The sequence below is a fragment of the Rattus norvegicus genome, chromosome 5 (genome assembly GCF_021556685.1).
Source record: "Rattus norvegicus strain SHRSP/BbbUtx chromosome 5, alternate assembly SHRSP_T2T, whole genome shotgun sequence".
In the NCBI taxonomy this organism is placed as follows: Eukaryota; Metazoa; Chordata; class Mammalia; order Rodentia; family Muridae; genus Rattus; species Rattus norvegicus.
Window position 1 is genome coordinate 30791277 of NC_141538.1, and position 12814 is coordinate 30804090.

General features: G+C 39.4%; 1 protein-coding gene across 4 annotated transcripts in view; it reads right to left on the reverse strand.

Moving 5' to 3' along the window:
* Positions 1-12814, reverse strand: part of Tmem67 (transmembrane protein 67) — a 52892-nt gene that overhangs the window by 35500 nt on the left and 4578 nt on the right. For 3 of the 4 annotated variants that reach the window (NM_001107916.2, XM_087548795.1, XM_087548796.1), the window contains 5 exon segments: positions 1634-1696; positions 3568-3642; positions 3735-3804; positions 5566-5665; positions 8169-8262. In NM_001107916.2, the coding sequence (NP_001101386.3) occupies positions 1634-1696; positions 3568-3642; positions 3735-3804; positions 5566-5665; positions 8169-8262 (402 nt within the window). 4 annotated transcript variants of the gene reach the window in all.

The following is a 12814-nucleotide window of genomic DNA, read 5'->3' on the forward strand; positions in this document are numbered from 1 at the left end:
AACAGAGGCCAGAAGGCTTCGGTTTCCCTGGGATTGGAGTTACAGATGGCTTTGAGTCACCATGTGGGTACTGGAATCGAACCTGGGTCCTATGCAAGAGCAACCAGAGCTATTAACTACTGAGCTATATCTCTAGCCACCCCCCCCCCAGAAAAACTCAATACTTGAAGAATAATAACAATTTTAATTATAAATTTTAGGCAAAATATTAGCCTAACTGAAAGAAGCACAAATATATAGAGAATGACATTTTAAAGAAACTATTAGAGGAAATAGTTACATTTGAAGGAATACTGTGATTGTATGTTACATCTGAAATAGAATTTATTCCACTTTGCTTGAGTAAACAAAATAAGATCATTAGTTGAGTTTAATCACTCACATTTCTTTCCCAGTTTTCCCTATCTGGAAAAAAAATAAAAACAACAAACCAACTCCACTTTGTTATTCAAGTAAAACACTTTAGAAAGAACTTATCTTTCTCCCGTCTCATATCAGACTTGTTAGTGAATCTTGCTGCTCAGTCTCCATAAGAGAGGCAGGGCTCGACAGCTCGACATTCCCTTATTTCTCCAGCCCCATCCACACCCATGCTCTCCCGCACTCGAATCACTTTAGCATGACTCCAGATGGTCTCCTGCTGTTGCCCGAGCAAATCTATTCTTCATGCTACAGCGACACTTTCAAGGCCTGAAGGCAGTCTACGACCTTCTCTGTAGAGATCCTCCTAGGCCTTCCTGAGAGCCACCCACTCCCTGTAGCTGTGACTCTGCCCTCACTTCTCCTGCTCACTCTGCTCGGCCTCTTCTACCTGCTCCCAGCTTCTTAAGTGTGCATGTGTGCGCGCACGCGCACACACACACACACACACACACACACACACACACACACACGCTTTCTTTGTTCTTTATTCTGACACATTGTCTTACTACACTATTATCAGCCTGACATTTATTTTGAACAAATGTAGAGGAACATAAGTACACTGTGATTACGTATATGAGGTAGTTTTTCTGTCTTCTGAATGTCAAAGCTGAGAATAGGCTTGGCACATACCATGTCATCTGCTTTTTACAGGACACTCACTTTCTCCAGACAGTAAATTACAACTGTGATGGTTTGAATGAGAACTGGCCCCATGAACTCGTATAGTAGGCTCCCAGTTCATGAAACTGTTTGGGAAGGATTAGGAAATGTAGCCATGTTGGAGCAAGTGTGTCACTGAGTGCCTCAAGATTTCAAGACTCCTTGCCATTCCTGGGGCTCTCTCTCCTTCTGCTGCTTGTAGATTAGGAGGTGAGATCTCAGCGTTCCTGCCATCATACCATGCCATTGCGGACTGAAGGATCTGAACTGTAAGTCCAGTTAAAGGTTTCTTTTACTAGTTACCTTGGTCAGGGTGTTTTTGTCACAACAATTAAAAAGTAAGTAGGACAACAATCAAATGACCCTGGAGATAGTCAGTATATGTGAACTGCCTAACATCTTAAGTGTTTTATTTCAGTCCAATGGAAAGTCTTTATTCTTCTTATAGAACATGAATATAAAGGTGTGTACTACTTATAAAATATTTATGTAAATTAAAAAGATACTACAGTTCATCAATGTAAAATTTTAAAACATTTAAACTTACCCAGCATGCAGCTGCTGTTGCCTGCAAATACTTTGTAAACCATTCTGAGTTTGATGACATGCCCTATAAACAGAAAGGTGAAGACAGGTTCAAATTCAAAGGAAGATTCCTTAACCTTATTGTGTTAGTAAGACATCAATACATACAGTAACTGAGAAATGACCACTGTTACTGCCTTATTGTTATTAGAAAATAGAGTCTACTGGAATTTTAAAAATGCTAATGAATGTCTTCTACTATTAAAGCTGCATGACAAAATCAAGATACTTAGACAAATGATGACAAAATATGTACACACTCCTAAGATACGCATGGGTAATATCGCTAATACAAAAAATAGCAAAATGATAGAGCCTGACGAACGCTTAGTATATACTGACTTAGGATTATTATAAGTGTATTAAATTGATGATCACTAAAAATTAGAATAAATGGGAAAGATGGGCTCCTCAGAGTAACATCTAACATCTCCACAGTGGTGCTTTATAAACAAAGAAGGACATGAGAACAACCTTTGGAAGGTACTAAGGTCAGAAAACAGCTGATCTAACCAGAATCACCAGAAGACCAAGGCAGGCATACATGTTTTTGTTTTAGTGAGACAGGCTTCTTGTAGCACAGATTGGTCTCAAACTCACTCCACAGCCACCTGTGACCTTGAACTCCTGATCCTCCTACGTCCACTTGCAAGTGCTAGGATGACAGACGTGTGTCATCAAATCTATCTTCATAACTGATTTCTGAGAGCTATAGCTATAAGCCTCTGGCCAAGACTCAACACTTTAAGATCTACCCATACATCTTGCTAAAAACTGAGACACTGAGAACACATGAGTAAGTCACAGATTAACAGAGGAGACACAAGCAAATTATCTGGGGTATGGCATCACAGCTATAAAACACATTTAAAATAAAACCGTGAGGTACGGTTTTCATCTCTTCAATACGGAAATTTTCTCTTTTGAGAGAATGAGTAAATGTGTAGAATAAGGTTGAAACACACCACACACACACACACACACACACACACACACACACACACACACGGTTACACTCACACACACATTCACACACATGCACAAATGTTTTTTGTCAATGAATAAATGTGAAAGGTTGTCAAAGGAAAGAAGCACAAAAGGAGACAAGCTCGTGTGTTAAGAGCTAGTAAAGTATAACCTCTGAAATTCTCCTCACACCATCTGTGGCCATACCACCCTGACTGCGCCTGATCTCAGAGGTTAAGCAGGGTTGGGCTGGGAGAGTCCTTGGACAGGACAGAAGTTCTCAAAAACGCAGTACTGGATTACAAAGGAGGACATGGAGCACTTGGGTAAACATGCTAACGTCATGGCAGCTGTTCAAAATTAAGAGTTTCAGTGATGGGCCAGGTAGAGAGACACTGTTTGCTCTCTGACAGAATGTAAAGTACTGAGTTGAGCACAATGTGTTTTCTTCAATGGCTTTCTACAAAGCACACATTGAATGTAACGAAAGACAGCACCAATGCAGGCTGGGAGTTATCCCACAGATGGTAAGTCTTAGAACCTGGTCTGTCCAGTTCAGGAAGGACAGGGAAAGATTGAGGACTTGTCTCACACTGGAAACAGTAAGAAGATAAAACTCCCAAGAGGCTGGCGATTTCAAGAAAAAGACGTTATTGTGACTTTTTGGACATTTTATTTCAGTTTTAATTATATGAAAAAGTAAATCCATGTAAACTAGTGAGTTAAGGTGTAGAATCCCTTCTATACCGTACACTTTTAAAATGTAGTGCTGAACTACTAGACTCAGGCTTTTAGCTGTTTGTATTTTACAGGAAATTATACATAGATCTTTCTCAAGTTGTCTGAAATTAATCAAAGAAATTCGGAGCAACCTTTCTCAAACAAATACGCAAAACAAAACCAAACGAAACTCCAAAGAACCATACTCACAAGCTCGCCATAACGTTCAGTGGAAATTAAACGTTGAGGAAAATTCCCTGTGTTGCTGAAACATAATCCACCTGTCTTTACAAATTAATAAGAGAAAAAATCCAATTATAGAAATGTATTATGTATTGAATTAAAAATATAGACTGTATCCACTTGATTGTCCTTACCGAAATGTGAGGCTCTGAACACGAACACGACCGGCTTGTATTCACGAATGTTGGTTCGCAGCGGACACACCTGGTCAGTATAACAAAGGTAAAATTTTAAAATGTTAATGAATGACCTGGAACCTGATTTAACTGAGAACTTACCTTCCTAAATGACACATTAGAACACAGAAAGTCAGCTAAGCAATTAATGATGTGAGTTCAAAACATCAGCCTGACTTTAAGGAGTTTTACATCATTTTTGTGTTATAAGGCGAATTATAAATGAAATTGGACCATTTTATTAGGTACACATGTGAAGATGTAGAGAATGATACATCTAAATACACTGAATGGCAAAGATTATAAAGTCATTAACCCACGACAGAGTCCACCAAACTCACATAAAGAGTGCTAAGTCAGTTTGTGTAAGGTTTATCAAATGGGCCTTTCTGGTGTACGCTGAGAACACGAACATGTTTACTATCTCGATAAACCGGCAAGAACACTTTAATCTACTGTCTGTTATTTTCAGTTAAGGAATGAGAGTGTGTTCTGGACTAGTTGGGGATTCAGATGGGCTTATATGGACATCAATTAGCTATAACACTGAGGTTGGAAGCAGGCTACTGCAGGGCATGGAACTCGGACCAGGCTTGGGGAAGGACCAGTGGGGCAAACTTATCAGTCAACCCAGGGGAACATTTTGGTTGTTTTAGCTCAAGTCAATCAGAATTTGTAAATAATCTGCTGCTAAGTTTCATAAGGAGATCTATTGTTTTCTACAATAATTTAGGAAGTAAAGAGAACAGTGCTAAGAAGCCAGTTACCAATTGTATTTCTGAAGAAAACGGAAAATGGTGGACTAGGTATAACGTGTTTATACTGAAGGAACGTGTGTACAAAGGCATGTGCTTATGAATTTGCACGCATGTGGTGAATGTATACATAAGAAGGGAACAGAAGCAATACATCTGGACTATAAATCTGTGTACCTAGTCATGACAACATTTATTAATATCCCCTTTGTATTGCTTTGAATATCCTCCACAGGGTTACATATTTGAATGCTTAGTCGTCGGGGGACAGAACTGTTTGGAAAGGATTAGGTGTATGTAGCCTTGTTGGAGGAGGTGTGTTGCTGGAGATGGGCTCTGATGTTTCAAAACTGCAGGGCAGGCTCAGCCTGCCTCCCTCCCTCCCTCCCTCCCACCCTCCCTCCCTCCCTCCCTCCCTCCCCTTCCCTCCTCCTCCTCCTCCTCCTCCTTCTTCTCCCCCCCCCCCCCCTCTCTCTCTCTCTCTCTCTCTCTCTCTCTCTCCCTCCCTCTCCTATTGCCTGCTTATCAGGATACAAAGCTCTCAACTCCATGGACTAAGCCTCTAAAACTGTAAGCGAATCCCCAATTAAAGGCTCTCTTATAAGAGTTATCTTGGTCATCTCCTCTTTCACACCAAAAGAACAGTAACCAAGGCATCTTTCAATGCACAATTATAAAATGGCTTTAGGCTCACAGTCTATACATATTATACTATAGCTTGTGTATAAATTATATAATACCAAGAAGTAGCTGTGTTTTACTAAGCAATTAGTAAAGTGCTCTGCTCAGACCTTTGCACATTTGCTTTAAGGCAGGACAGCTTATGAAAGCTATGAAATGCAGATTATACTTCCCTTCTGAATACAGGCAACTGCGACTATCTAAAGCCAAACATTCAGAAGGCTAATCCCAAGCTTCCACAGATTTTGAATCTCAGCTCCTTCGATGCCTACACGTATGTTTCCTTGGGGCATACAGACGGAACATAAAGATAGGATAATATTAATAAATCCAGACTGCAGTACACTACTCACCTGACTCCTAAAGCATTGGGTTTTGTAAACGAGTTTTCATTTCCATCACAAAGCTCACAAGTTGCTTGGGATAACAAAGACCCGCTAACATTTCTTTCCACTGGACAAGATGTAAAGGAGTGAGTGTTGTATTATATACTCTGAAACATTTACAAATACCTACAATTAGTAGTATGATAATTCTCAAAGCAGCATCCTTTGCCTGAAAGGCATGCCAAGCATGTATATAATAGAATATACAATAAAAAAACTTCTTCATTCCAACTGAAAACATATGGAACTAGTTTTCTAAGTGATTATAACAATAAATCAATGTTTTCCCTAAACAAAATTTCTCAACCTCTTTCCTTACATACTGGGATGAGGGGACATATTATCTTCACAGATTGCTGGCAGGTTGTCATAAATGGGAAGGCTTCTAATAACCTCCAAATTCATATTCCCCACACAACACTAAGTTTTATTTTTAGATACAGAACCTACAAAAGCCTGTGTACTAGAACATAACAACATTCACTGAAGCATAGAACAGAACTGAACCATCTAAAGTGGTAGAATGGAGAGACACCTATGACAGTTCTTTTCATGTTACAATATATTTTACATTTACAATATTTTATATTTCTGACTCTTGTGACTTTCAATATTTTAAAAGTTATAAGGCACAGGCAGGGTGTCAAATGCCCATCTATCATCCAGGACATGGGAGGTGGAGGCAGGGGGATCTGGAGTTCAAGTTCATCCCTGACTACACAGTGAGTCTTAAGCTAGCCTGTCTACATGACACTCTGCCTCAAAACAAACAAGGTAGTATAGATCTGCTGGCTAGGGAGGAGGGGAGCTAGAAGGTACAGATAAAAGAAAGTGGAGGCTGAGTATAATTAGAACATGTTATATCATGTACAAAACGGTCAATCAACAAATATAACTAATAAAAAGAAAAATATTATATACCTTAGTTAATAATTTGAAGGATGGTCCTTACATTTCTTGAAGACCTCTAACTCTCATGCACATTATGAGATTTTCTTTAGTTTGCAATTTAGTTTTAAGTACTTCCATGTATGTGGGTAGATGTGACCGTGTATTGGTGTGTAGAGGTCAAATGGGTGTCTTCTTGTATAAGGTCCTACCTTATTGTTAAAGATAAAGTCTCTTGCCAAATTGTGTGCGTGTGCACACCCCGCTCCTGGTACTGGTATTATACATGTGTGTACACACTTGGCTTTCACACAGGTTCTGGAGACCTAAACTCAGGTCCACGTGTTTGGCTGCAAGTGCGTAACCTACTGAGCTACCTCTTCACACCTTTGATTTGATCCTTTTATTTTTATGGCACTTAACACTTTTTATGCAGTCAAATTTATCAGTTTTCTTCCTTCTAAGATTTAAGGGTTGTTTTTTTCTATACTTAGAAAAACTTATATACAAAGAATGTAAGTTTGTCTTTATTTTAAGACTTTTTATGCTTTACAGTAAATATTTAAATAGTAGCTTTAGTTGGAATTTAAGAACTGAGGTAGAAGCTGAATTCACTGTTTTCTTAGCGCTAGTTAGCAGTCAGTCAGTCTCAACCTCACCAATGGAAATGCCAGTTTTTCACACCAAATTGCCACTGATTGGACTCATTTTGATTGTCTTAAGTTCTACAAATGCTGCTGTTGAAAGCACAAAATATATATGATATCTGACAGTATAGTTTCCTCTTTCAGAATTTTCATGTATTTTGTGGTATTAATTTGAGAATCTGTCTGTGAATACATACATACATTTATATATGTGTGTGTATAATAAATTCTGGCTGAATATATTTTCATTATGAAAGTTTGCTCTTGGCAGTCCCTCCAATGCTGCCATGATGATCATTTTCTTTTCCTTTCTTTTCTTTCCCTTTCTTTTCTTTTCTTCCTTCCTTTCTTTCTTTCTTTCTTTCTTTTTTTTTTTTTTGTCTCTTCTTTTGCAGATGTTGGTTGTAGCCGTGTGGCTAACTGAAGTTCTCCTGCACTGGGCACCAACTGAGATATACAACTTCCTGGTTCTGAGGTGTTTTTCTCTTAAACTCTAATAAAATTGCCTTGGCTTTAAAAAAAAGTCTTCCTTCAAAGTTCATTTAAATACACCTTCAATTACTTTACCTTGTACATTTCTTCTAAAGTCTGTTTCACTGATCCTTATTTTCTTATATCACATTTTCTAATGACTTGATTTTTACATGGAATAGACATTTTGCATATTAATTTTGCAACTTGAGAAACTGTTTTATAGGAATTTTTAATGAGTTCTTTGGGTTTTCCAAACATAGAGTGACTTTAACTTGAAGTTATGACTTTTTAGAAAACTTTCTTTCAGAAAAATACTTTCAACTCTTTCTTGAGTATAACAGTTTGTATCCTTTCCCAAGTATTGACATTAACAGACATGTTAATTCATGCTCTTGAATTGGTAAGAAATCTTAACGTTTTTCTTCCTAGTGTCTGTTATGTTAAGCATCATGGGATTTTGCAATGCAGTTTTTACACAACTATAAAGCCATTTAAATTAATATCCTTTACAAAATAAACACAAAAAACCCATCACCATTATTTTATAAATATCATTCTTACCTAATATATGGCCACTGGGACAGTGGCACTTCCCCTCAGCAGTTAAACCATTAGGGCAAGAAATGCAGTCCCAGCCATCTTTGGTAACACCTTTCTAAAATTGAAAAAAAGGAGGTTTTCTTTTTAATTAGCTTTATTCTTATAAATTCAAATTTAATTTTACCTTTCTATTTATAAAATACAGTAAAACTCAAGGTAATTTAGAAAACGAAAAGCCAGTTATGTTTACTCTTACCAGTTCCAAAATACTCTAAAAAATTAACTTTATTGGCTTTTAAATTTTAAGGTATGACTCCAAGTGGGTTTATGGCATGCCAACTATATAGTTATTAATTTGACTTAAGGTACAGGAAATGTGGTACATCTATACAATGGAGTACTACTCAGCTATTAAAAACAATGACTTCATGAAATTCTTAGGCAAATGGACGGAACTAGAAAATATCATCTCGAGTGAGGTAACCCAGTCACAAAAGAACACACATTGTATACACTCACTGGTAAGTGGATATTAGCCCAAAAGCTCAGAATACCCAAGATACATTTCACAGACCACATGAAGCTCAAGAAGAAGGAAAACCAAAATGTGGATGCTTCGGTCCTTAGAAGGGGGAACAAAATACTCACAGGAGGAAATATAGAGACAAAGTGTGAAGCAGAGACTGAAGGAAAGGCCAGCCAGAGTCTGCCACACATGAGGACCTATCCCACATGCAGAGACCAAACTCAGTCACTATTGGGGATGCCAAGAGATACATGCTGACAGGAGCCTAATATAGCTGTCTCCTGAGAGGCTCTGCCAGCGCCTGACAAATACAGAGGTGGATGCTTGCAGTCAACCACTGGACTGAGAACGGGGTCCCCAATGGAGGAGTTAGAGAAAGGACTGAGGAGCTGAAGGGGTTTACAACCCCACAGGAAGAAGACATCAGCCAACCAGATACCTCAGAGCTCCCAGGGAATAAACCACCAACAAAAGAGTACACATGGAGCAACTGATGGCTCCAGCCATGTATGTAGCAGAGGATGGCCTTGTGGGGCATCAATGGGAGGAGAAGCCCTTGGTCCTGCCAAGGCTCAATGCCCCAGTGTAGGGGAATACCAGGGCAGGAATGCAGAAGTGAGTGGATGGGTGGGAGGGGGAGCATCGTCATAGAAGCAGGGGGTGGGGGATTGGATAGAGGGTTTCTGGAGGGGAAACCAACTGGAAAGGGAATAGCAGCAGGATTAATATAGTAAAAACGACCATTTTGCCAAAAGCAATCTACAAATTCAATGCAACCCCCATCAAAATTCCAACTCAATTCCTCATAGAGTTAGAAAAAGCAATTTGCAAATTCATTTGGAATAACAAAAAACCCAGGATAGCGAAAACTATCCTCAACAATGAAAGAACTTCTGGGGGAATCACCATCCCTGACCTCAAGCAGTATTACAGAGCAATAGTCATAAAAACTGTGTTGTATTGGTACAGAGATAGGCAGACAGACCGGTGGAACAGAATTGAAGACCTGAAAATTAACCCACACACCAATAGTCACTTGATCTTTGACAAAGGAGCTAAAACCATCCAGTGGAAAAAAGATAGCATTTTTGACAAATGGTGCTGGTCCAACTGGAGGTCAGCATGTAGAAGAATGCAAATTGATCCATTTTTATTGAGCTGTACAAAGCTCAAGTCCAAATGGATCAAGGACCTCCACATAAAACCAGATACACTCAAACTAATAGAAGAAAAAGTGGGGAAGAGCCTCGAACACATGGGTACTGGGGAAAATTTTCTGAACAAAACACCAATGGTTTATGCTTTAAGATCAAGAATCAACAAATGGGATCTCATAAAACTGCAAAGCTTCTGTAAGGCAAATGACACTGTGTTTAGGACAAAACGGCAACCAACAGATTGGGAAAAGATCTTTACCAATCCTACATTTGATAGAGGGCTAATATCCAATATATACAAAGAACTCAAGACTCCAGAGAATCAAATAAGCCTTTTAAAAACTGGGGTACAAAGCTAAACAAAGAATTCTCAGCTGAGGTATATTGAATGGCCGAGAAGTACCTAAAGAAATGTTCAACATCTTTAGTCATCAGGGAAATGCAAATCAAAACAACCCTGAGATTCCACCTCACACCAGTCAGAATGGCTAAGATCAAAAACTCAGGCAACAACAGATGCTGGCGAGGATGTGGAGAAAGAGGACTGTGGAGAACAGTCCTCCATCATTGGTGGCATTGCAAGCTGGTATAACCACTCTGGAAATCACTCTGGAAGTTCTGTATGTATATGGGCTGTACAGTTCTGGGGATTCAGTCCACATACATATAGAACAGCTGTACAGCTATTGTACAGCTCAATAAGAATTGGATATAATACTACCTGAGGACCCAGCTATACCTGGGCATATACCCAAGAGATGCTCCAACATATAACAAAGACACATGCTCCACTATGTTCATAGCAGCTTTATTTATAATAGCCAGAAGCTGGAAAGAACCCAGATGTCCTTCAACAGATGAATGGATACAGAAAATGTGGTACATCTACACAATGGAATATTACTCAGCTATCAAAAACAATGACTTCATGAAATTCATAGGCAAATGGATGGAACTAGAAAATATCATCCTGAGTGAGGTAACCCAATCACAGAAACACACACACGCACGCAACGCACATGCACACACACACACACACACACACACACACACACACGCACACACACACACACAGACACACACACGGTATGCATTCACTGATAAGTGAATATTAGCCCAAAAGCTCGAATTACCCAAGATACAATCCACAGACCCTATAAAGATCAAGAATAAGGATGACTAAAGTGCGGACAATTTAGTCTTTCTTAGAAGGGAGAACAAAAATATTCATAGGAGGAGATATGGAGACAAAGTTTGGAGCAGAGACTGAAGGAATGGCCATTCAGAGACTGCCCCACCTGGGGATCCAGCCCAGATACACACAGCTACCAAACCCAGACAATACTGTTGATGCTAAGAAGTACATGCTGACAGGAGTCTGATATAACTGTGTCCTGAGAGGCTCTGCCAGAGCATGACAAATACAGAGGTGAATGCTCACAGCCAAACACTGAACTGAGAATGGGTTACCCATTGGAGGACTTAGAGAAAGGATTGAAGGAGCTGAAATGGCTTGCAACCCCATAAGAACAACAATACCAACCAACCAGAGCTCCCAGGGACTAAACCACCATCCACAGAGTACACATGGACAGACCCATGGCTCCAGCTGTATATGTGGTAGAGGATGGCTTTGTTGGGCACAAGAGGGAGGAGAAGCCTTTGGTCCTGCCAAGGCTGGATCCCCCAATCCCCCAGTGTAGGGGAATGTCAGGGAGGGGAGGGGTAAGGGGGGGGTGGTTGGGTGGGGGAAAGGGCATAACATTTGAAGTGTAAATAAAAAAAAACCCAATAAAACCAAACCAAAACAAAACAAAAAATATTCCCCCCCAAAAAACCCCAAAATATCCAATAAAAGAAAAAAAAGTAAAAAAAAATGAAATAAACCAGTAGAATACTGATCTAGTCAATTAGTAAAGTATACGAGGAAAGGTTTCAATAAAGTTTGGTGTTATCAAGACTTGACCTCATATCACATGCTTTAGGAAACAAAACAATCACTAAAAATAAGTTATCATAAGTGTTACAGCTCTTAGGAGGTCAGCCAGGTGTAAGGAGAGAAGGCAGGAATAGGTGACCAGAAGGTTAATTTCCTGGATTTGCATGTACTAAGTATGACTTTGACTGGAGCTACATACATTCTTGTAGATGAATGCATGGAGATGCAGCTGTAAAATCTTATTAAAAAGCATTGTTTCCAAATCCAATCTTCTGAAAACTGACTCTAGTAACCAGAAAGCCCAGAGATAAATTCTGAGCTCTGGCCATCAAATGACCATGGCAAGCTGGAGATGAATGACAGCAACAGAGAAGGCCAAAACAAACCCAAATGAGCACAGAACACTGAAAGCTCACACACTCAAACCCAATGAACACAGAAAGCTCACACACTCAAACCCAATGAACACAGAAAGCTCACACACTCAAAGAACAATAGTCAGAAACAAAGCATGGGGTAGCCACCACACCATTCATACATTCAACTAAGTCTGACTGATTTCCATCTTGGCTCTCCCATGTTTATAAATTTTATAGATACACCAGAAATCACAGACCCATCTGCACACAGAAAGCTGGCAGACAAAACTTTCCAAACAACCAGAATCAGGTGGCATGGGCTGTGGAGACATGGAGAAGCAGCTCCCAGGCAGGATCAAGTAAGGACTGGTGACAGGTGCAAGTAGGGGCTGGAATGCCACCCTTGAGAAAATGTTTTTCTCACTCGGCGTTAAACTATGTTCTGCTATGTCCTGTTTCTGTGGAAGTGGCTCTCATGCTCTCTGGGTTATGGCGAGTATATTTTGATAATAAGAAGAGGGGTGATTTGTTATATAAATATTTTGAGAAGAAACCTTTGTTTAGTCGTATTTCTTTGTTTAGTCTTGCCTCAGTTGTTCCTGATATTGTGGGAATAATGATCTTATGGTATCAGGCCAAAATGGAAGTTGAGGTAATGCATATTCACATCTATATAAGGATTAATA